Here is a 25,337-nt window from a genome sequence, read left to right on the forward strand (position 1 = left end):
CTGCTGAATACTGCTGTGGTGGTAATAAACTATTTAAAGATCACTAATGCATCAAAAATCAACATTCACCTTTTTTACAGAAAAAAAAAATGTTACTTGAACTGAAGTGTGTCAGTATTTCAATTTCCGTACATTCCTAAATTATAAGCTTCAAAAACCTTTGATGAGTGTTAACTCCCTGCCACAGGGCCATTGGGAGAAACCAAAGGTCCGGTGTAAATTCCCTATTAGTTAAAGTAAAGTACCCCAAAGTTAAAAAAAAAATCTATATACTACAAATCTTACTGTGGCCATAACTGTAAATGTAATCTACGTGTATTGCATAAATAGGGACAAGATTATATGGTGAATTTCAATAAAACCGAAAATACACAGCGAAGCATGTCAATACGAACAACATGATGTACCACCGAAATGAAAGTTAATTCATCCTTTAGCACCGAATTGTAACTAAAAACATTAAATCAATCAGAAATTTGACTAAAACTTAACTCACACTACAAAGATTTAATCTTTTATTGCGGTTAATTCATTCAATGTAATTTGTTAACCATGAATTGGAAAAAAATTAAATTTTTAATGTCTGATCTTTTGTTTCGAATGGACAAAAAATTATGATTTATTTTTATTTTCACTGAGTAGTTATATTATATATAGACATGCTCATACTAATGTTATCACAGTGTAAGTGCATCAGGTTTCAATCAAAACAAGACCGTTTTGGTGAAATAATTATTAAGATATATTTGAGTTAAATAATTCTTGAATAGCACACTTGTTTTTATGAATAAAAAAAACATTATTTAAAATAATAAAAAAAATAACACAAAAATATCCTGTACTAAAAACTGAAGTCGTCCTAGGAATAAAATCATAAAAGCTTGTCACTTCAGGGGCGCAACAACTAAATTTCCAAAAGGGGGGGGGGGGGGGGGGGGAAGCAATATACCTTTTTATAAAGCATCATTGATCCCCCCCCTATTGAAGCGGGGTGTTCCGGGGTCCTCCTCAAGGGGGAAAATGGTGCTATTTAAGCAGTTTTATTATCTAAAAATTGATTACACAGCACTTTCTTTGCCCCCGTTTGCCCCCACTTCAAGGTTTCAGAAGGAGGGGGGGGGGGGGGCAAAATACCCTTGCCCCCCCCCCTGTTGTTGCGCCCCTGCGTAACTTGTAAAAGGTTTCCTGCAAACAACAGACTTGGCCCGAAGAGGGGAGGGCTGGGAACACAGGGCCGCGCTACCTGTTGCCTGCAGCTTCCACAGGAAGTCCAGGCGGTACGTGGCCTCCGTCTGCTGGCTGTGCAGCACCAGGGCGACCATGAAGCCCACCAGCACCACCACCGTCAGCAGCTCGTCCGTCCTCTGCGTGCGGCCCCTGCCAACACCGCACGGGCGATCCCCCTCCGGCTGCCGTCTACACGTACCCGGGCGTCTACACACCCATCTCGGCACTTTCCCATCGCAAGTTCTTCATATCACAGGTAGGGACCGGGAAAAAAATTAGCGGATTCAATGCTGCAGCGGTTCCCAAACTGTGGGTCGCGGAAGAGTTACAGGTGGGTCGCGACTTAATCCTAAAACTACCAGAAACCATCGAATAAACCATCACAAAAGATAAGAAAAATCGAAACAACTCGAATTGTATGCAAACATATCTATTGTTAAATAAATAACTGTTTTGCTACAAAGTGCTTATATTTTATCAACCATTTTTTTCAAATCAGAACACAAATTATTTATAAATAATCAATCGGTATCTTAAAAAAAGCACATATATATGCAATATTTGATGGTAAATTATATATACAAAAGGAAGGTATACGATACAAAAAAGGTTTTTTAATCCACCAGGGACCCCTGGACCGTGGAGGTATTTCGATAAGGAAAGGTGGGTCGCCACCTGAAAAAGTTTGGGAACCACTGACCTATAGGATAGCCTCCATTATCCTCTGCACTTCTCAAGTAAACACGCATGTTCATTTGGTTACTAAATTGTGAGTCACCTCCACTGGCTAGCTCGTGATCCGACGCTTCCACGGTCGATAGCCTCTCATTGGCCCAGAGAGCTCCGGTCGAACCGCGAGCCGACAGCAAGAACCAGCAGAATTATACACATGTTTGAATTTCAGCCTATCACGAAATGAATCCGCGAATTTTTCCGGTCTCTAATCATAGGGTCTTTTTTTATATACTGTAAGCAAAATTAAACATGATAGAAAATAGATCCATTGTTAGCACAGGAACGTGCCTATTCGAGGAAAATTTCAAAGAAATACTACCTATTGTAACCGTTACCACGGTGCGACTTCCGGAAAATTTTTATGTAGACAGACCCCAAAACTATTGTCAACTCAAAAGTTTGTATATATGTAACTGCCACAATTTTTCACAAATCAGTTCCAAACTGATACATAAAATCTAGTAGTGGAAAATTTTTGGTCAAGTTCATTCATGGGCAATATCCAACCAAAGGGGTAGAAATGGGGAAGGTTTTTTTGGAGAAAAAAAACTGTAACACTAATAATATGGAAAATATCACATTCGTTTGAAAGTATTATAACTTGTAGGCGTTATACCAAAATCTTTTGTCTCAATAAGTTTTTTTATCCACCATCATTGCAAAGGGATTGAAAAAAAAAAGTTGGAGGGAAAAAAATAAATCATAACTCCCTTTAGAGGCACACCATAAAATTCGTTCAAATTGTTTGTAAATCTTATAATTTTTTATCTAAATATTTGGTCTGAAACAATTTTTTATTAGACGAACCATTGCTGCAAGGGGTTGAAAACACCTGGGGTTGAAATACAAAAATAAATAAAATGTACTCAATTGATTTAATGTTTAATTTTGTTTAACTTCTAAATTATTGTTGAAAACTTTTGACTAAAGTAAACTTTATGTAACAAACCATTACTGCAACGGGGTGGAAATAATAAGGGTGGAAAGACAAAAAAGTAATTACTTTTTTAATAGATGTACATACTATTAAAGCCATTATAATTTATTGTAAATTTCCTAAACTTTATCTAAAACCTTTGGCAACCTTTGAAACAATTTTTGAAGAAACAAAATATTACCATAAAAAAAAGGAGTTGAAAATTAAAAAAAATTATTTAAACTTCCTTTGTATCAAATTGTTGAGAATTTTTTTAACAATACTTATATTACCTTAAAACCTATGTCCAAAATTTTTTTTTAAATGATCATATATTTGTAGAAGTTAAAAACTTTCAAAATATTTTCGCTGCATGGAATATGAGAAAATGTTTAATCAACCTTTTTTTAATATTGGCGAATACATAGGATGTTATGTACAATAAGTTATTAAAATGTTCCAGAAGTTTATACAAGTTCCCAAAAAATTTCCAGTAGAAATAGGTACTTCAAAAACTACCTACGCCTTTAGGATGTGCTGAAAGGGATTTTTTATGTTATAAAGCTAAAATCTTTTCAGAGATGATTTGCACATGACTTAACTAGAAGGTCTTCAACACTGTGAGACCATAAAATGAAGTTAGGCATAAAAAAATAAATAAAATACTTTTCAAATTGGCAAAAGGTTGCAAGAGCCTTCAGCTCTGTTGCTGTTTATTTCTGTTTTTTTTTTGTACCTTTTATGATCAGTCCTCCAATTTCCTTACTTTTTCAGAACCTTGATGACTTCCGTGACCTGTAGACACCCTGGGTACGCACCAGCAGTCTTTCGAACTGTCGGAGCAGGGGTGAGGAGCATGTGAGGTGAGCAGATGTGAAGAAGAAGTGTTCTATACCCATTCAGAATATGTTACCCATGCAGTGCTTGGCAAGTAGATATGTGCACCAGCCTCATTTTAATGACTATGTTGTTACAACAGTTGATGTGCGACAGGGCCGTGTCAGGTCCGCACTATTTGGTTCCGTAGGGCTCTACTAAAAACTTGGCTTTGGCAGTCTGTCCCGAGCAACACTTTTCCAAAAAACTATGAAACACAACTCGCAGGACGATTGGCTAGCACTATAGCATTCTCCACTACCTCTTGTTCGTTAACTTTGTTTCTTTGGGCTTCAAATGTCAATTGACAGGTCATTTGAGACATACACTACATGAACAATGCAGTTAGGTTATATGAGACACACATGAGAACAACGCAGCTAGGTCATTTGAGATACACATGAGGAAAATGCAGTCAGGTCATTTGAAACACACAAGGAAACTTTGCAGTCAGGTTATTTGAGACACATACACACATACAAGAACAATGCAGTCAGGTCACATTACAGACACACACGAGAACACTGCAGTCAGTTCATTTAAGACACACACAAGGGCAATGCAGTTAGGTCATTTAAGACACACATGATTGATTTTAATTTACGAACAGTTAAGAATACTAATAGGTTTTGGGTTGGGGGGAGGAGAAAAAAAGGGGGGGGGGGGGGGGGGCAGTTACAAAATCGTCATTGGGCGTTAAATTTCCAGCAGAAAAATTTCAGCTGTGCGAGAGCACCAACACATCCACGTTGAAAAGCTGAGTGCAGAGGGGCAGGGGGCCGCTCACCCGACGTGGAACATCAGCAGTCCCAGGTAGCCGATGCACACACAGCTGAGGATGAGCATCTTCAAGAGGCTGATGAGGATCTGGTACACGGCGCACATCACCATGACCAGCAGCACGCAGAACGTGAAGTACTGGGACACGAAGGCCACATAACGCTCGCTTCAGCCACATAACGCACATGGGCATTAAGGTGCCATTGAAAATTGTGAAATTAACTAACTAACTGTATGTTTACCAAAGTAAAACACAAAAAAGAAAACAAATAAAATAGAGAAAACACTTTCTTTTGGTAGTGTAATTAGGGAAAGTCATTAAGTCAATGACACATTGATATGATTTATCTTAAAGCATCAGCAAATAAGTTACTTTATTTATTTATTTGGTTTATGTGCCATCCAAAAGCTGAAGGTCATGAACAGAATGACACATGTACTGCCAAAATATCAAACACACAATTACACACAAAAAAAAAACACGGTTAAAACAAACATACAATTTAAAATATACATACAGTGATCACCTATGTGACAACACAACACACAAACAAAAACAAAAATATAAATGTAAACAAAGTTTATAACAATTCATCAATTTTTTACAGTTTTCCCAAATTTACGACAAGAAGACAAACATATTTGAAATTTTTACAACAAAAACAAAACTAAAATCATGTATTATAATAGTTTTTAAAAATATTTATGTAAAATCTTTTACAGCTATCCCAAAATTATGGCAAGAATACAAATATATGTTTAATTTTTATGACAAAAGCAAACTAAAATCATAGATAACATTAACATATTTCAGTTAAAAAAATGGTGATGGTGCTAGACGACTGTACAACAGAAAAAGCAGTATGTCTAATGTAGCAGAGACAGCAGCCCAAAGAATTTTATGTAACTGGTATTTAAGACCTGATAAAACAATGAGATGGGTTCATGAATATTTGTATAGATAATGTTATGAAATAAAAAAAAAAAAAATAGTTTTGAAGTGATTATCTCTGTCAGCTATATTTGAATTATAATTCGTAACTTCCATCATGACATTCCCTTATACGTTAAGTAGCCTACTGTGTTACATGCTCTGCATATACTTTTTTAACATATTAGCCTAAAACAGTCGTAGCCTAAAATTTATCCATAGCGTACAATGAGGGAACTTATATGTATTTAAGAATAAGTATTGGAATTAAAAGTAAGAAACAAATTTAAAGTAATTTAAACCAAAATTGCAGTCATAAAGTTAAACAACAGATATGTAAATGCATCTGCTTCATATGTCACATTTTCTCTCATAAAATTTGTTTTGGATCATTTTTATGATTTTTAAAGTGAAAACTTCTTTAGTCACATTGAGCAACTTTTGGTAGGGGCAAAACTTATGGGTTTGCGTCACTGACATGTTAGTGACAAATTGCGCCAGACTGGCGACGTGCAGTGGCCTGTGTACATGTATACGCATTTATACGCTAATACATTGTATATACTCGACTGTATCATGTGCGTGTTGGACTTTTTAGGATGGGTAAAAACTTGTGAGTTCATGTCACCAACTTGCTGTGAAGTTAAATTGACCACGTGAAAAGTTTAATTTGTATATACTGTGCATTGCCCAGTGAACACATGATCTATGTCTGACATCACTGGTAAGTCATAGCTAGGTTATGAATTTTTACGTAAATTTGAGGTACCACTGACATCTGTTGTAACTAAAAAATGATGTAAGGATAAATTATATCATGCTGACATCATTACTGATATAATGCCAAAATCATTTTCTTACGTACATTTGATGTAGAAATGTCATATTACACATTTAAAAACAAAGTTTTAAGTTTTCACTTCTGTCAACAGTCCCCATGACTGCCTTATCGTTTTTTTTTTTTTTTTTTTTTTTTACTTATTTGAAAAACTGGGAACAGTTGATAGTTTCTAAGAAAGCCCACTCGCACTGTTAATGGACTACAAAAGACATGTCCGAATAAAAGAGGCCACCTGGTAACCCTAATAATCTGAAAAGCTTTTCGAGCCACAGAGCAGAATCTCCTGGGGGAATGAAGATCATAGCAATAGTTAAGTTAGGAGTGCGAAGGAGAAAGGTCAACACAACAACATGCTCCGAACCTTAGGGTGGAAATTTTTGAACATGAAATATTTCCAAACTAGTGTTTTGAGCCACCAGTCAAATGTTGTCAGAAGTTTTAGTTAAGAATTTTCATAAGGTGGTAATCAAGTGTTTTACTAATGACTAAAACCTGGTTTAAATCATTTTTATATTGCTTATAAACTGTACCTTTAGTGTTCAAGTGCTCATGTCATCATTTCTACACACAAAATTAAAATTTGCGAACATAAAAAAAAAATATTTGTTTTTAGGACAAGTGAAGAAAATGAGTACAATATTACAAGATGCATATATCATGAGACAGTTTTTTCATATGTGTCAAAGTGTTTTATATCACATGAATATGCAACAAGACTATGCAAAGATTATGCAAAAGATTATGCAAAAGGAGCTCCAAGATTAAGGTGGTGTCCGAAGCACTTGGGTACCAACACGGTGCTCACAAAATTGAGTTTGAGCCATGCCATTAAGAGTACATACTGGGATTGCAATGCATGGTCCGAGAACGATCACTCCCCTGCGAACACTGAACAGAGACGGAGCATGCACAAACGCCAACTCACGTCAGTGTAGCGCAACATGTCTTCGTCGCACGTCGCTTTGCTGGCCGGCAGGTCCTCCACGCCCGTCGTGCTGCCGTTGCCTTCCAGCCCAGTCGCGTTGCACGCCCTGCGCGCCACTAAGAACTGACAACGTTGCACACTGTCACAAGACGGCGGACCAACTGCCGCCTCGCGACAGTTGTCAGGGTGTCCATGCAAATCAGTGGGGCCTTGTACTTTTCGCGATAATATTTCCAGACCAACTGCGTGTTAAAACTGTGTAGCATTGTTTGTGTATCGTGGTTGGCTGGGTTTATTTCAGGCACATGTCTCCTGTCAGCACACCAATCATAACCATCTAGTGTGAAAGTAAACACGTCCAGAATGGCCTGGCCAACTAGAGCAATGGCTTCTCCTGCAGGCGGCGCCAATTACAAGGAAACTATCACTAGCACAGGTATAAATTATTGCAGTCTAGTGAGTGTTTTAACAATCGTGTTAAATATACATGTCCTTACAGTTGCCCTGACATTTTCCTGACTTTCCATGATAAAAATTACAAACTTTCTTGAATATTTTTTAAAAATTAATCTACCTATTTCACATTTTTCTGAAACAAATACCTACATGAAACCCAGACCCACCATCACCAAGGCTGGCCTAGTTCAAAAAGAACCTTGCAGATGCCATTTTATAGTGTGTCTGCATGTAAACACTATCATAATATGGAAAAAAAAAAAACTTTCACAGACTAGGTAAATGCAGACTGAAGCATAACATTTCCCCCTTAAATTACAATTAATGGGGTATTTCCATTAATTATACCAGGATTAAAAGTAAATTCCTTGACTTTCCCTGACAAAATCCAACATCCCTGACTTTTCCCTGATTTTCCCTGACTTTCCAGAATATGGACACACTGATTATATTGCGTGCCATGTATGGGCAGGATGTTGCTAGGGATATCGGGATACATCCAACCTGAGATTCTGATTTTTCAGTACAGCTTCAAATACAGTAAAATAATCTAAAGATAATTCTACTTAAGAAAATTTTCGGCATAAGTACCAATTTGAAATTTTAGTACCTGACCTATAAAGACACATAATTTCTCTTTTAATAAGTTGTCACTGTTAATAAGTCTAAATTTCGAAGTACCTACCCTTAGACTCTTCTAAAAATGGTTTCAAATTTTTTAATTGAAGTTAATTTGGATTTCTGCAAAATAATAACATATAGGCTACTTGATTAAAATTAACTATGTCTAATACAACAATAACTACTATTATAAATATTTAGCAAAAACAAAATTATTGCTTTGCACGTGTCAGTGTAACAAAAATATTTTAATTAAAACCATTTCAATTCAAATTCCATCATGTTCTCAAATAAGAATAATAAATTCAAGTTACAAATATGATGAAAAGTAAATAATATTTTGAACATCGCATTTAACAATAACTTTTAAATACAACGTAATCAATACAGTGAAACCTCATTATAAAGTGCCTGTCTATACAGGATTTCTCACTTTAAAGTATATATTTTCAGGTCCCAACAAGATGTTTTACATTTAGTAACAGTTCTGTATTAAGTTCTTTCATTATTAAGTACTAAAATGTGGGTTTTTTCCTAGTACGCTGTAATAAGATTTCACTGTATTTCACATAAAAGCTTATGAATAAAAAAAATTAAAAAGTACATTTTTTGACGTGATAACATCTTATAAATCGATGAACGACGGCTGCACGCATGAAAAAGCATGACTCATTGTGACGTTCCGCCTGAGCCAAGCGTGCAAGAACCAGTCAACCACCGTGCGAGAAAATCTTCTATAATATCAAACAGGTTAAGGCGGGCTTTTTAACTAATTGTTCGGTATAATATTTAAACAAATTATTTAAATTAAATTTGCAATAACTGTAAATAATATTTGAAAATTAAAAAGTATGCAATTTTTCATCAATGTTTTCTTATGACGTTATCACGTAAAGTTATCGTCCGTAAACCGACTTTACAGACAACCCCCTTTTTATAATTATGTATATGTATGCACCACACAGCCAAGCAGTCACAAGTGTTCACTAGGATGATATGAGCCGTTCCAAGGACCAGCGAGCGTGCAGCAAGCTGAGATAACTGCCAAGTAGGCTGGCTCGGACCGTATAGTGTTATTCCGGTACGAGCTGAGTTCAAGCCCTCACCAAAACACGATAATCACGTGCACAAGTTTTAAAGTTTTCAATTAAGTTTTTTAAACTTGATCAATGCCTAAACAAAATCATGTTTTTGAAGTTACGATCAAGTTTGCTCTAATCCAATTACATAAATTATTTTTCAGCAGTTCTGAAAGACAAGGTCAGGGAAGTCAAACCAGTCAGTAAACTCACTGAAATACCAATTCCCAGCCACAACCCATTCTATAATTTGTCATCGTAATCATACTTCACAAGAGTAAGCATCTTCTTTATACCTCATATGATAGCTGATATTGGGCAATGAAATTTTTTTTTTACATCTAACTGACACATCTGATTATATCTTTATGGGTGCACAGTTCACATTAAAAAGTTATTTAAATCTGTTAGGTAATGTCTTATTTTACTCAAAATGTAAGGTGCAGAAGAAATAATTTCCCTGTATAATTATTTATATTAAACATTTGTAAATAATTTGATATTTGATTTGAACTTTGATTCTAAAAAAATTAATATATTCTCAGAAGCCTAAGGGCAGCCAACACGGCCTCCCGAGGGAGGCGACTCACCATCGGGAACACCGCGACGACGTACGCGACAAACAGCATGCTGGTCGCCAGCGCCTGAGCCACTGCCCGGTTCGCGTACACCTTCGCCGACGCAGCCTTCAATGGTGCCAACACTGCCTGGACAAAGGACGAGCGGTATTAGGCAAGTCCCACACCCGTGGTCCACGGAAGCTGTCCCTCCATTGGGACTTCAAGAGGCAAGGATCCAGGGGAGAGGTGAAAAAAATTTGGCCTGGACATTTTCCCCCTTTTCCCCTGTAAGCTTTGACAGAAAGGTACTTAATATTTAGATATTTAATATTTCTGAATTTCAAATTTTTTTAATAAATTAATTGAATAACAAAGACAATAGACAAATTAAAAAAATAATTGGTGGTAGATAAATATTATTAGGTACCTCGAAAGCATAAAATACCGTGTACACTTTCTTGCTGAAATACACTTTTCCAAATGATTGAAACCATTGTGTTGCACTCATTCTACTGATATACAACACAAAGTCTCAAGTTTTAAATATAAAATATGGAGAGGCCCAAAACATAATGTCCTTTTTTAGAAATAAATTAATAACCATTGAATTTAAAAAAAATTCAACTAAAAATCATAGAGTACAAAATACTTAATGCTGTAAATGATTCATAGTTGAGTTATATGTATCAACGGAAGAATTGGGGTGAAAAAGTTATTAACTGCTCACCTGAAATTCTTAGTTTTGGTTACGAGTGTCTTATGTCTTGATGTACAGATATGTGTAAAGGTTAAACATAGAAGCTAAAAACATAAATATATGCAAATCTAATACACTTCTAAGCCATCAATATGTATTCCATGCTAGATTCAGAAAATGAAATAAGTAAATACATCAAATGTTACTGACATAATGAACTTCACATCTTTAATTGCTTGCCAGTAAAAAGCTGAAGTACATATAACACAATATCATTAAAGTTAAAAAAAAAGTTAAAAAAATAATAATTTATTGGCATTGGAAATATTATTTTTATCTTTCATTACATACTATTGACAATATTTGTATTATTTGGTGCTTAGTAATTATCAATTAATTTCATGAATCTGGTTGCAATTCAATATTGTAAAAAAAAAAAAAAAAAAAAAAAAAGGAAACCACTTAGCAAAACCTTTCAGCTATTCAAAGAACAAATTAAAACCATAACTGTCTTCAAACCTAAAAGAATTGATAAAAGAAATTAAACGTAAGATACAACATCGAGAAAATTTCGCAGTGAATTAGAAGTCAAACTGACAGGTCCGTTGATATAAATAATATTTGTCAAAATTCTTTATGTTAAATTTTTAAAAAAAATAATAATAATTAGAAATTAGTGAAAAGTTTTGCATGATTCAGTTTCATGACCTGGCTAATACAAAATAAAAGTTAAATAATAGGGAGTGATGAATTTCAAAAGCATAATATTACACAGCATTGGCAAATAAATACATATTATTTCACAGGAAGTTACTGCACTATATCATACCTGACTGCCTTCAGCAAATATAATTACATTGACCAGTATACTGAAAACTGTTCCGATAACCAAAACTGCATACATCAAAATGGAACTGAAACAATAAACAGAGTATAAATCTTACTTTTACATTATTCATGATAAATATCTTCTACAAAAATTTTTTAACTGTGACTAAAACACTCACTTGAACTACTTATGCAGTTTTTACAATTATTTACATATAAATAAATGGTTAACTCACCCAGTATGTGTATCACATTCATAGGAAGGGCAATGAAAATAAGTGAACCTATGTATTTTGGGGGTGTGTTCAAACACCAAACTCATTTCCACAAATTGTGTGACTGGATCGTAGTTAACTCTTACATCCATGAATGATGTAAAATGTTCCACGAGACCTTGGACCAATGGTAATCGGTTGTGCAAATCTTATGTGGCTTTTTACACAGGCGGCAGTCAATGAACAGTTAACCATCTCTCAGGTATGAGGAGGACTGTGGCCTGGTGGTCTAACACACATACTGCAAAAAGACAGGCTCAACGAACAAACAGAATATAATTTTAGGATAATAATAAAATCAGTGGTACATATTGATTACCTAAACAGAAAATTGATTTATTACCAACTTACTTAACAATTAGCATCAATAAAGTTCACAGTTTTATATTTTGACAAATTTCATTGTGAAAAATTAAAAATTTTGGAATTATTTTTATGAATGTTGTACACATATTATCAGAAACATGCATACATATATTAAATGAATAAAATAGTAGCGCACATCTTACACTTCATGTTGCGTATTTCTCACGGTTATTTATTATGCAGTGTCCTGTACATATCTTCCGTACACTGAGTATGGATATAAAAAGTTGAACTGTGAAAGGCCTTGCGGCACGACCTTCTTACGGATAGTCTGGGCCACCTTGTGGCCGGACTAGAGGTATGTGTAAATGACACAGTCCGCAGAGCGGATACAAACGTAATTAATTACAATACACTCTACATACCTAAGGTAGGCTTCGAGGATATTAGAAAATGATTGGAAATTAATTATGAAACAGAATTACCACGGTCAGTGAGCACAAACCATGAAGAACCCGGAGTGTAGAGTGGCGATGCGAAGTGACTGGGGAGACATGGCCGCAATCAGCTCTCAATCGCGTCAAAACAGTAATAATTACCGTTAGGCGAATCCGAGTCTTGCTGTTGATGTGCGTAAATTAAACACACAAGAAGTCTCCAAAAATTACAATTAGATTAATCCATACCTCAAACTCTTTAACAATTTATGTAAAACAATTATGAATTACATTTATGAAATCTTAGATGGCCATCGACAGTCCGGGTCCATTATGATTACCTAATCTTGACAGTAAAAGCTTACATTATTAATTATTCTACATCACTGGCTTGATTGTGCCCTCTTGCGGCTGTTTTTTGTGCGTGCGCACACACATACAGCATGTCGCTGGTGGGGCGTTCAAATGCCAGGATACGGGTGAGGAGGGGTTGTAACAAATAAGGCTCTATGGAACACTACCCCGGGCAACATCAGTGCATTAACCTGATGTTTGATGTGCATGTCTTTTTTTTACCAGTATAGTAAAGTATTAGTCATTTATAAAGGAAAAAACCTTGATAATCTGCCCAATATAGTCCCATACAATGTTGTCCCAGTTTTATAGCACAGAATCATGTCAGCCAACTTACTGCGGGAAGATGATCAGCTCCACGACGACTATGGACATGAAGATGAAGAAGGAACAGAAGAAGTACGTGGACAACATCCGATCTCGCTCCTTTGAGTACTAGAAGAAATTAAATACATTTTAATTTCCACACAAGACAAATAAGAACAAACAATTTATACATATTTCATTTTTCATACCAACATACGAGGGTCATTCAAATATAAACCGGAACTTTTTTATACAGATTTATTGGTGATTTATGAAAATACAAATGAAAAGCCTAATTTTTCTACATGGTTTCATTTTCTCCATCAGGTAACAAAAAAAATAAGATGGTTGGCCCAGTAGCTAATTAAGCAGGGACTGCTTGACCGCAGCATTGTCTTTAAATCTTTCTCTTCCTAATGCCTCCTTCCACAAGCTCATGCTTGGCCTGAATATTGTCTTCATCAACGCTGGTCACCGGACGCTATTTATGGCTTTGATTTTCCACTTTATCATTCTTCTCCATTCTGCCGCCTCTGCTGCACCACTCACCTCAATACTTGAGTCGAATTAACAAAATCCCTGTTTATGTTTAAATGCCCATCATATTTATGAATCTGTCACGTATCCTTTAAGAAAAGACTGATTTACCATAAAAATAAAAATTACTGCTCCAAGGAATTCAAGGAACATGGATCCGACACTAATTATGTGTAGGTTAGAAATTGCTTGTATTTTTTTTTCAAAGTATCAAACAATGCAAATAGTCCAATAGGCCTCTTTGCATGACTGTGTTGCAGTCACAAACTAAAGGTTCGGTTGTTGTTTTTCCAGAGCTAGGATTACTAATTCGTGATTAGTTTCTTGAGTCCCATTTTCTAAATATTTCTTCATAAAAATATGGAATTAGCAAAATAGTTAGCAAACATAATATTCTTTTTTTAAAAATGGTTTCCTTCCTGCGATATGAAATGGATTAACGAATAACTATTAAACTTTTGTGAATATCTGTTTTTTGATACCAACATAAAAATATTTAGAAATAATGAAGCAACACTACAGAGCTGACACACTTGTCCTGCTAACCCCCACTCCTTGTGTGACAATCACAATCAAACTGTCTCACCAGCTGCACATTGGGTAGTCAAGATGTTATTGTGTTCATTTTAGTTTCGTATTATCATTTTGTTGAATTATTGAATATTTTGTTTTATTGATGAAGTGGATTGTTGAAGTGTGAAGTTTCTCTTCTAACTTGCGTGTCCCCATGTAAAACACTTGCACGTGATTTTTCCCTGCAGACAACTGTCGACCCTGGATCAATGAGAGAACAAATAATTTTTTTTGTTTTCCAAACTATTATATAATGTTCAACTTTCCAATATCCATAATTTTGAAAATAAAAAATTAAAAAATTAATGTGTTCTCATATTGAAAATACACTGGTAATACAAAATTCTGACACAAAATTTGAAGATTAATCATTGAAAATAATGCAAGCATGATAAATATACACAATTAGTATTTTTAGATATATTTCTTGACACGAATCACACGTAGTTTTTGCAACCAATAATAGAATTTGCTGCCGGAGTAGCTAAGTCGACTATTGAATTGTTCCATTTGCAGACATTAATTTTAAACAATTGAATGAAATGGCTCTTTTTAAAGAAAAAAAAAACTTAAAAATAATACCACACCCTGGCTTTGGACCTAATATTCTACAAGGAATTTTAATAAAATACTGCCAATCTTGTTAAAATTCATTAAACAGTTAATACTATAAAGTTTCCCTTTGGCTTTGTGAACTTTGGTTCACGCCATCTGCTACAGATGGCAGGCAGCACCATGGTTACACATAGAGTTGTTCCGATACCATATTTTCCGATACCGATACCGATACCCCGATACCATTCCGATACCCCGATACCAGTGTTTTTTTTTATTATTTTATATTTTTACATGCCAATACTGTTGTGCAGTGATGTAAAAAAAATATAAAAATCAATGAAAATTTAAAAAATACTTTTATTTTTACTACACTATTAAAAATAACAAAGTAATAATTGAAATACCGTATTTACTCGAATATATTTTTTCCCAAAATTTTTATCTCAAAACACGGGGGAGGGGGGGGGGGGGGGGCCTTAAAATCGAGTCTGTCAAAAATAATGTAAAAAACTTTAATAATGATTTATTTTCCTTTCAAACAGTACCAAATCGTCAAGAATTATCAAAACAAGTACAATGCTACTTATTACAGCCTCGGTATTTGTGCTAAAAGTAAAAATGCGGCGGCGATTGCTTCTTCGATGTAGTGGTGCGCGCTAAGCTCGTCCGGTCAGTCTGGCGGCAGCATGACGTCATATGGCTTACCTCTCCCTCCCCTGCTGACATTCTTCAAGGCTCAACCCTCCCAGAAAAACAGACCATCCTGTCTCTCTCTCTCCCTCCCTCCCAATCCAACTCACATTCCTAAATTTCCCCCCTTCAAGAGACGTCAACACGTCAACACACACTTGCCCTCCTCCCAAGCTTCCACACTGCGTGTGACAAAAGCCAGACTGTATAGTCCATTCCCTGTAAAATTAATATTTTTAAGGCTCACGCGACAGCCATTTACCGTCAGTAAATTCTGTATAAGTCACTATGATACACTTTGTTTTTTAGTCACACAGCAGTATTTATGCTGGGAAATCACAGAATCTTTGAAATGTCTTGAATGGAAAAATTTAGCAGGGCCGTAAAATTATTTATTTTACCGCAAATGAACTATACTCACCCTTCCTTCCTCACAACATTTCCGGCACCTGACGCATAGCAACGGAGATTAACTTATACAGCTGATGGGGGGAAACATGTAGAAATGCAAGGACTGGAATTCTTACAGCTTGAGTGTCTGCCTAAGCTACATTATTTTATTTATTTTATTGTTGAGAAAATGTGAAATACCTTAATGCGCATGAGCACATCTTTTTTTATTAATTTCAAATTGGATAGTATATTGTAAGCTATTATGTAGCAATCTTGAACAGCCTTTTCAATTTATTTGTAACTGACTGTCTCCGCGCTTCCTTCTCATCCTGTTTCAAATGCTTGGTTAGATTTGATGTCGTGAAACTACTTTTATCCTTACCACCCCGAGACACGATTTTACCACAGTGGTCTCCGTGCAGATGCGACATGTCGAAACTTGTATGAGTCAGCATTGCCGTACCTGGTGATATTATCGTTGGTGTGTCGTAGTAGTCGTTTTTGTTTGTTATTACTGCTGTGTTGTGCAGCGCGAGCGCCAGACAGGCAGGCAGGCTATAAAGATAAGATAACGATAGCATGAGGTATTCACTGCCGGCAATGGTCTATTAGTAAGCAAACACAGCTGCCGTTTTATTTCTTTGAAAAATATTGCTGATAATGTATTGATAATGCTTAAAAGGCCGTTTGTATTTTTTGTAACCCGATACTAATGTATCGGCCCGATACCATGCCCGATACAAGTACAAAAAAAAAATGTTAAGTATCGGCCGATACCGATACTAAGTATCGGTATCGGAACAACTCTAGTTACACATTTACATTTTGTTCTCAAAACTACTCCTACTACCAAATTCCGTGTGCAGAGTGCTAAGATGTTAAACATCAAAATCCCATTAATGTTACAGTGGCCTTAACTGTAAATGTAATCTGAGTATCGCATGACTATGAATTGTATTAGCAATCATGAAGCTCGACCGGGTCCACTTGGAGCTCGGGCCCAGGGGATTCTGCCCCCTTCCTGCCCCTCCCTCTCGAAGACTCGGCCGCCCACCTTGTCCTCGACCTCGGGCCGACGGAAGGTGAGCAGGAAGCGCTTGCAGTGCTCGGAGCGCAGCCGGTCGATGCTGCGGGCGTCGATGGCCCGCATCAGGTACTCGTTCACCTCGTCCTCTGGGTCTTTCTCCGGATCCGTGCTCTCGCCGAACCCCAGCCTGCACCCAAGCGTTACCTGCACCCTAGCTCACTCGCGTTCTCTTTAGGGATGGGTCAGTCACACCTCACATCACCAAACAGTGAAAGGTCTTTAATTCAGCATGTTTGAGACCACGACAATGCCTGATTAGTAGAGACCGGAAAAATTCGCGGATTCATTTCGTGATATGCTAACATTCAACTAATTATGCCTTTGTGCTGCTTCTGCCATTGGTTCACTTTTAATCTGGAGGACTGTGGGCCAATAAGAGACCCTCGAAAATGTAAGTATCGAATCATAGGCTACTCAGCCGAGACGACTCACAGACTCACAAGCCAGCAGCCAATGAACAGGTGGCATTTGGCAGAGCAAACACAGGATTGTGGAGGCTATCATAGAGGTCATTCAATCCGCGAATTTTTCCGGTCTCTACTGATTAGTATGATGTCACTCAGGGCTACGCCCTCCCTTAAGTCTGATGTGGCCTGCCGCTGCAAACCCCTTCTCCTCCAACCATCACCCTCTGTTCTAAACTGCGTGCCGTTAGTGTGCACGTGTATGTGTATGAGAGTTTGAATAGCGCGCCACAAACTACCTCTAGAGGGCGCAGTAATATCAGTGCTTCATTTCCGTAAATTAAGCAAATAAATTGAAATGTAGCTTATTTTGTTTCCTATCGTTTTATGTTTTAGCGGATGGAGTGACCACATTAATTATATTGTAATAAATATTTTGAGACCCCAAAAATGCCGAACAGTCCCGAAGCTGGCCTTAATTAATATTTTAGTTTGTTTTGAATAGTTTACTTTTCAATATTATTCTTGCTGCCACTGGGCTAAATGTAAGTAAGGTTTGTGTGTATTCATTACTTTTCCCGGTGGCACGCTTTTCCAAACGTTTTTAACAGTCATCGGCCGGAAACAGGCAGGTGACCTGCCTCTAGAGCGCGCTGGGAGGAGACAGTCTGCCGACGCTGCTCCCAAGGAGCTCAGCTCAACCTCCGTCTTTCAACTTTGTAATTCTCTGTTATCTTAAATTATATAAATCTCTTTCACATAACTTCAAGGCTTACCTTGAGTAGTAGACTGTTTTACATAATTAATATTTTATTCGCCATGCTCTACAAACATTTATTTCTGTCTGGCACACGTGGTGCCTTGGACCAACTCTTAAACTAATTCGTGCCACCGGTTTCTTAACTGTGAAAGATAATGTGAAGGAAGAACCTCGAGCAGACAGAGGCATGTAGGCTGCCTTCAAGAGCCTAATTAATTTACCACTTAAGGGGCCCGCCTCGTCAGGGGTGTATGTGTGTACGTGAGGCGTGATGATAAGCACGACGCTCGCTGGTGCTTCTAGCGCGGTATCGCCTCTAAGCTCAAGGATCTGAACTGGCGCGCAGTCTTCTCGTCGTCAATTGATAACTGTGAAATTTGTGTGGTGACCGTATTTTTATATTACGGGGAAATGAAGATAAAGGTGTAATGCAGTCCCTTAAGTGCTTTCAAGAATCTGTACCACTTGTGTTACACCTAAAAATTACTCTGAAAACATGCGTTTCAGCCATTTTAACTCTTCTAGAAATACAGTTTAAAAACATGATCCAAAATTAAAAGTACTTTTCGGGCCTCAGCGAACTCTTAAATGCTTTTCGTAAACATACCCCACTCTGATATCTTGAGTAGTTTTGAAATTGCGTTGTTATTCCTGAAGCTCTGCACACCGTGTATGTGACCAGGTAGGCGGGCCCCTTAATATATAAATAGCTTGTCCACCACTTAGAATGGACTTAGTGTTGTGCGTTTTATGGGAAATCGGGGGTATAATTCTCAGTACACATTGGTGATGTCACGGCCCTGAGGCAGGAGTAGCCGGGTCCACATGCTCAGAAATACATGTGGTGGTGCCCAAGACATAACGAGTCGTATAACTTAGTCAGGATTAAGAATATAAATATAATTTGTTCAAAAATTTTGAAAAACCATTAAGTAAAGAAATAGGTCTGTAATTTGAAATAGATGATTTAGAACCAATTTTTTTTTTGTGAATAAGAATTATTTCCACAATTTTCCATTTTCAAGGAAAAATTTGAGATTTCAGATTAGAATTGTGCATATGTGTTAAAAGAGGAGCTAGTACATGAGAATAACCATTTAGAATGAAATTGGGAATCCTGTTGGGCTGAGCTGATCTAGAAGATTTTAGAGCCCTAATACCCCATAGTACAAGACTATCATGCTAAAAATTTAAAAACCTCTTTGCATGACTGTCACAGTCATAAATGAAAGGTTCGGTTGCTGTTTATTCAGAGCTAGAATTACTAATTCGTGATTAGTATCTTTAGTCCCATTTTCTAAATATTTCTTTATAAAAATCTGGAATTAGCAAAACAGCTAGCATACATATAATTATTTTTTTAAAAAGGGTTTCCCTCCTGCGATATGAAATGGATTAATCAATAACTGTTAAACTTTTGTGAATATATGTTTTTTTTTTAAATTTTGATACTGACATAAAAATATTTAGAAATAAAAAAAATCTTTTTTTTCAAAAATAAGACTGGATAAAAAACATTTTTTAAGCTTTTTATGATAGTTTTAAAGTCACATTTTAACAACACATATACATGCTAGTCTACTTTAATTATTTTAAAAACGTACTTCAAAGCAACATAAAAAAACTTTTTTTTTTTAATATTTCTTTTGTAGTGGTTGCATTCTGCTTATAGTTAGTTCACTTGTCTCATTTTCAACTCATTAAAAAAATTTGAAATCTCTAGTTGCCCATGCTTGACTGACGATGGTTGATGAATACGAATTTGAATTTCCATCGTTAAAACACCATGGCCATCTCATGGAAAGAACACACACTCTGAGCCACAAGTGACTCACTTCGATGTTTTACCATGCTGGGACCCGTGTCCCATCATCCGCAGCTCTTTCGACACGCTCCCGTTCATGGAGTAGTTGTTTGGCCTTTTCACTTGTGTACCCTGAAACAGGAGAGAAATACCAATTTCAATAAACATTTAAGGGGCCTACCACAGCCAAACTACTCATAAAATTAGAAATGAAACTTATTTTAAAGTTAAGTTGTAATATTTTTATAACCATTATGTGAAAAAAAATGTTATGTTACCATTTAAGAAAGTGTGTACAAGTAAATTTTAAAATCAGAGGTTTATATTTTTATTAAACCATTTAAAATCCCATCCAACCCTCTTCTACTCTTACCGTGGCCAAAACTCTTTCTGATTGATTTCGAGATTCATAAATAGAGACACGGAAATTTTGCGCATTCATTTAGTCGCAAGTTAGAATGCAAACCTTCACACACTCGCACTGTGTTCATGATTGGCCCGCCCCTCTATGACCGTGATCCAACGACGCCCAGCTAGGAGAGAAGTAAGCGAATCAGGTAGTGCCAATTAACGAGGATAAACATGCTCTCGCTAATAAATCAACCAACGGGAAAGCAAACATGGGTTAAACACACCTACTACCTTAAATTCTACTCTGAAGCCAGACGAATCTGCGAAATTTCCGGGTCTCTATTCATAAATAAATCTCTGATATTCGCATAGGCCCAGTTGCAACACATTAAGCTTCCTGGAAATCCTGGTTCTGGGCCATTGTTAGAGGGACCAATTCTGCTGGATGGTGCTCACCCCTCTGTAGGTGTCGCCGGGTACTATGAGGTACGTCTCGATGTTGTGGTCCCTCAGGTAGGTGTTCCTCTCACCCCCATTCCCGGGTTCCACCTCGTAGTCTCCGTCCAGGTACTGAAGCGTCTCCTTGGTGATGTGCACCCTTCTGCAACACACCGCACTCTGTGAGACCTCTCTCCGCACAACTAACATCCCACACAAGGGCGTATCTACTGGCGTCAAATAAAACTGGAAAAAAAAAAAAAAAAAAAAAAAAAATTGAAAAATTGAAAAATTAACTAACAGATGGGTTGTAGGTAGTTTGAAAGGAACTGATTACAAAATTACATTCTTCCTTTTGGTAATATTTATTATAGCATAACACCATGAAAACTCTTTTATGAAAGACGCTGAGTTCCGTAAAATGTAAAATGACAACCCCTTTCTTTCCCTTCTGTTTTGAGGTGGATACACCCTTGTTCCCACATTCTATATAAAAAAAAGCCGAATTTATAAACTATGCAAGTAATGCAAGAAGTAAATAGTTAAATAATTACAGTTTCAAATACTTAATTACATGTTATGCAAGATGAAAAAATGCATTGTGAACATTGGCCAATTTTCAAAATTTCCGCCTTCTATATTTCAAGAGAAGTGTTCTGAAAACTTTTTTGAAGGTGCAGACATAATGTGAATATGAGGATAATATTTTTTTGTTCACCACAAAAACATTCATGTTTACACTTACTAAGACTATAACACAGTGAAAATAAAAGATGATTTTAAATTCAAATCAAAATAATTTTAAAAAATATTTGTGAAAAACATTCCTCATGAAAATATGCCTAATGACGAAAATTTTTCCTGGAGTTTTCATTTTCAAACTGTAGGGTTGGTGGTGTCTTGCTGCTTGTGTATTTTATAAACTACCATAGTTTTCTTGCATTTGTTGCAATGCACTGTGTTCTTGTGTTTATTGCAAAGTTTATAAACCCAGCATTAGTGTTTATACATGAACTTTATTTTATTTCATTTTATTATGTGCTTGAGCCTCAATTAAACTATTCAAATTCTGTTTGACCATTGTAGGCATCAATGGTAGTGTTATACGATTAAGGCTCCCACACACGATCAGTTAAGCTTCCATTTAGAACTGCTCAGCCCGATCTGATAGTTTGTACTGAACTGACGTCTTTTCCACACACAATCAGTCTTTGGATGTTGCAATTGCAGATTCACTTTTAGTGAGATAAAAAAATAAAGCAAAGTGACCAAAGAGTATAAACAAAGATATCTGCCACGACACTCAGCTTATGGGCTGATGGACTGATTGTTTGGACTGAAAGTTGGGATTAACGTGACACTATTTCCACACACGACAGTTCGGACTGAAGGCCGAGCCCACAGTACGATTTCATGGGAAGCCATCAGTTAGTGCATCAGGTTCGACTGATAAAGTCCACCGTTCTTGCTCACACACTACAGATCCGGTTGATAACTGAAATTCCGGACAGATCGTGTGAGGGGCCTTTAGAGAATGATTGTAAAACATGCCAGGAAGAAAAAGAAATACTAGCACTTTGAAATGTTCAATTTTTTTCTGATTTAGAAAATAAAAATTTTCCTTCAAAATTATTACCTTTGTCTCAAACTTGACAGTTCTCGTAGGTAGTACCTAACTGTAGTACATACCATTTCCCAAACGTCACATCTAAGATCCAATTCAAAAGTATTATATGAAGTTTTAGTTTACCAACAATGACTACCCCATGAGCTAGCTACAAATACTGAAGACAGAAAATCCGACACAGAAAGGTACATCGGTCTTTGTACTGTTTTTGAGAACTGTCAAATTTAAACAAGATAAGAATTACAATAGTTCATGACGTCCGTCCGTCGCCCCACCATCCATCATCCGTTCGTCCGTCTGCCGCCGAGCGATTATCAACACTCTGTTCATCCATCATAATGTTTTTTTTTCCATTTATACCTGCGAACTGATGAGAAAACTTTAAAATTTCGGAGACAATTTCTACTGTATAATTAAATTAGTTTGACAATCATGTAAGCTTTGCGCCTATAACGCATTAAACAAAGTTTTTTTTTTTATTATTTCCACTCTGGTGTTTCAGTGTTACAATGCGTTATTAATTTAATTTCTGCGACAAGGACGATTTTTGTTAAAAAAAAAATAGTGTTCATATGTTGATGCTTGAATATAATTACGTAAGCAGCAAAACAGTCAAAACTAGCCATAAAACCTTACAATGTAAAAAAATGTTTGAGAGTGAAACCCTTGCAGATATTTGGAGGTTGCGATTTCATCCGTCTGTCCGGCAACTGAATGCAGCTACCAGACTTATCCACACAAAATCATTAATTTAAACATCAGGAGAAACCTGAATGTTACACTTAAATGCCGCAGCAGTATTAAGAATATTACGCACATGTACACAAACATAAGTAATACAGTGATTATATTCACTATTATTGTAGTATCTCTCCTCGGTATCGGACCTGATTTTGATTTTACACGAAGATCGAACTAAAAAAGTGCTCACATTAACACGATTGGACTAAATGCATCATGCGCAACATATGGGTTATATCACAGAAATAATATTTTTTAATATAACTACGAAACTAAATATATTATTGGAGGGGACGAAATTGAAGACTTTTATTATTGGGGGGGGGGGGGGACGTGTCCCCCCTGTGGCCCCCCCGGTTGCGACGCCCATGGACGGAATTGACCGCGGGTGAGGCGACTGACGGACGGACTATCGTATTCACAGCCACGGCCCGAGCCGCGGCACAGGCGCCGCCACTGACCCGGGGATGCCGCCGCTCTCCATGTAGTTGGCGAGCGTGACGTCGTTGGACCACACGTCGAACTGCCACTTGCGCAGCCCCAGCACGCCGCAGTGCACCCGACCCGTGTGGATGCCCACGCGCATGTTGACGTTCACTCCCATCACGTCGCGCACCAGCCTGCAGCACAAGCGACGTGTACGTAGCCTACATGGACACATTTCGAAGCCCTCACGGATAAACGCACAACCTTGGAAATCATGAATAATAATTGTAACGAGACACTTGCTGAATCACTCCCATTCCATTTCATGTTAGCTACCTGTTTCCTTTGATTAGTTATTGTTTGCTCTTATGAACACGCGCATGCTGCGATTCAGAATGAACGAATCTCTGAGCGAGCGAAGGCACAGGTAAAGAATCGGTACCTAACCAGCCAGTCTGATCTTTCGTAAAATGACACAAGGAGTCACATCAATCAGTAATCTGATTCAAATTCAACTGATTCAAATGAATCTATTCGGTCAATTGAATTTGAATCGTTCTGCCTGTCACTGCTGCAGTAATGATATCGTAATAGGAGAAGGGGGGGGGGGGGGGGCTACACAGAGCTGCCATACTCCCTACACTAGATTTCCCTACCATGAAACCAGTTGCTCAAAAATCCTGTATTTCAGAATGTGTTTCAGTACATATATATTATAAAAGGTGTTTATGCCATTGAAAAAGTACCTAAATGGATTTATCTAGTTAATAGCTTCTTTTTTGTATTTATATTGCATATCTAATTAGTGTTATTTCATGCATCAAATATTTTCTTTGAACATTTACTCACAGAAATCAGGTGTATCAGAATGATGTACTATGTTGTATTGACAGCGAAGTAGGGCACTGCCCAGTTTTCATGTGTTCAGCATTATTACATTAATGTGCAGAATTATATTTATTTTAAATCATCCTAAACACATAACTAATTATTTTAAAAATCTACAGAGGTATCACAGTATACCTACACTTTTTGCTTATTTAAAAAAAATTCATAATGAATCGTGCAAATAAAACATAATATAATTTGGATTCATTATGACTAAATCAAATTATTATTTTTTAAATTGATGATGATTCAAAAATCAACTTACCGTGTCATGCTATAGTTATTAATAATAGCTGAATAACAAGATAAACATAAAAAAGTGAATTTAAAGAATCACATTTTAAAAGAATTAAAAGGCTTGGTTTTTTTCAGTTCCATGCATGAATACACTAATTAAGAAGACTTAAAAGTACACAGTAAAAACTAAACTAAATAAGATCGACAAACACACACAATTAACTAACTTGAAGTCATTCTATTAAAATGTTACATTATTTCTTCGTTACTAGCTAACAAGCATCTGAGACAATAGTGATCGCAAATCGGTTACATCACATCGCCTGGAGAATCTAAAGCAGCAGTTAGTGAAACTTCGGGTTTACGAACACAAAGTAGTCCATACGCCCTGGCAAAATAAATAGGCAAAACGGACCTTGCACCGAAGAAGTGGCCTCTGTAGGCCGTGACATGTACTGATCCAGTGCCTATTTGTAAGTTCGTGAGTTTTTCTTCTTTCCTTAGCTTTAGGTGCAGCTGGACGCCTAGTGGATGGAAAGTGTAGACACTTCCATTCTACCAACATGTACGTGAGCATAGCAGTGCCAAGTACATCAACTGGTTTTCTGGACATTTAAGCACATATATGGAAACCTGCAATAGAGGCTCTCAGCACGGTTGGTTTTCGCACTTT

General features: G+C 36.7%; 1 protein-coding gene across 1 annotated transcript in view; it reads right to left on the reverse strand.

Annotated features, from left to right (window-relative positions):
- LOC134532274 (adenylate cyclase type 6) overlaps positions 1–25,337 on the reverse strand; it is a 183,370-nt gene that overhangs the window by 16,346 nt on the left and 141,687 nt on the right. Inside the window, exons 12-21 of the mRNA XM_063368693.1 lie at positions 23,575–23,733; positions 20,764–20,908; positions 19,988–20,088; positions 16,956–17,115; positions 13,182–13,279; positions 11,474–11,558; positions 9,978–10,094; positions 7,232–7,354; positions 4,542–4,672; positions 1,244–1,377 (exon numbers count right to left, since the gene is read on the reverse strand). Of these exons, the coding sequence (XP_063224763.1) occupies positions 1,244–1,377; positions 4,542–4,672; positions 7,232–7,354; positions 9,978–10,094; positions 11,474–11,558; positions 13,182–13,279; positions 16,956–17,115; positions 19,988–20,088; positions 20,764–20,908; positions 23,575–23,733 (1,253 nt within the window). The remainder of the gene's footprint in view (positions 1–1,243; positions 1,378–4,541; positions 4,673–7,231; positions 7,355–9,977; positions 10,095–11,473; positions 11,559–13,181; positions 13,280–16,955; positions 17,116–19,987; positions 20,089–20,763; positions 20,909–23,574; positions 23,734–25,337) is intronic.

This window comes from Bacillus rossius, chromosome 5 (genome assembly GCF_032445375.1).
Source record: "Bacillus rossius redtenbacheri isolate Brsri chromosome 5, Brsri_v3, whole genome shotgun sequence".
NCBI classification, from domain to species: Eukaryota; Metazoa; Arthropoda; class Insecta; order Phasmatodea; family Bacillidae; genus Bacillus; species Bacillus rossius.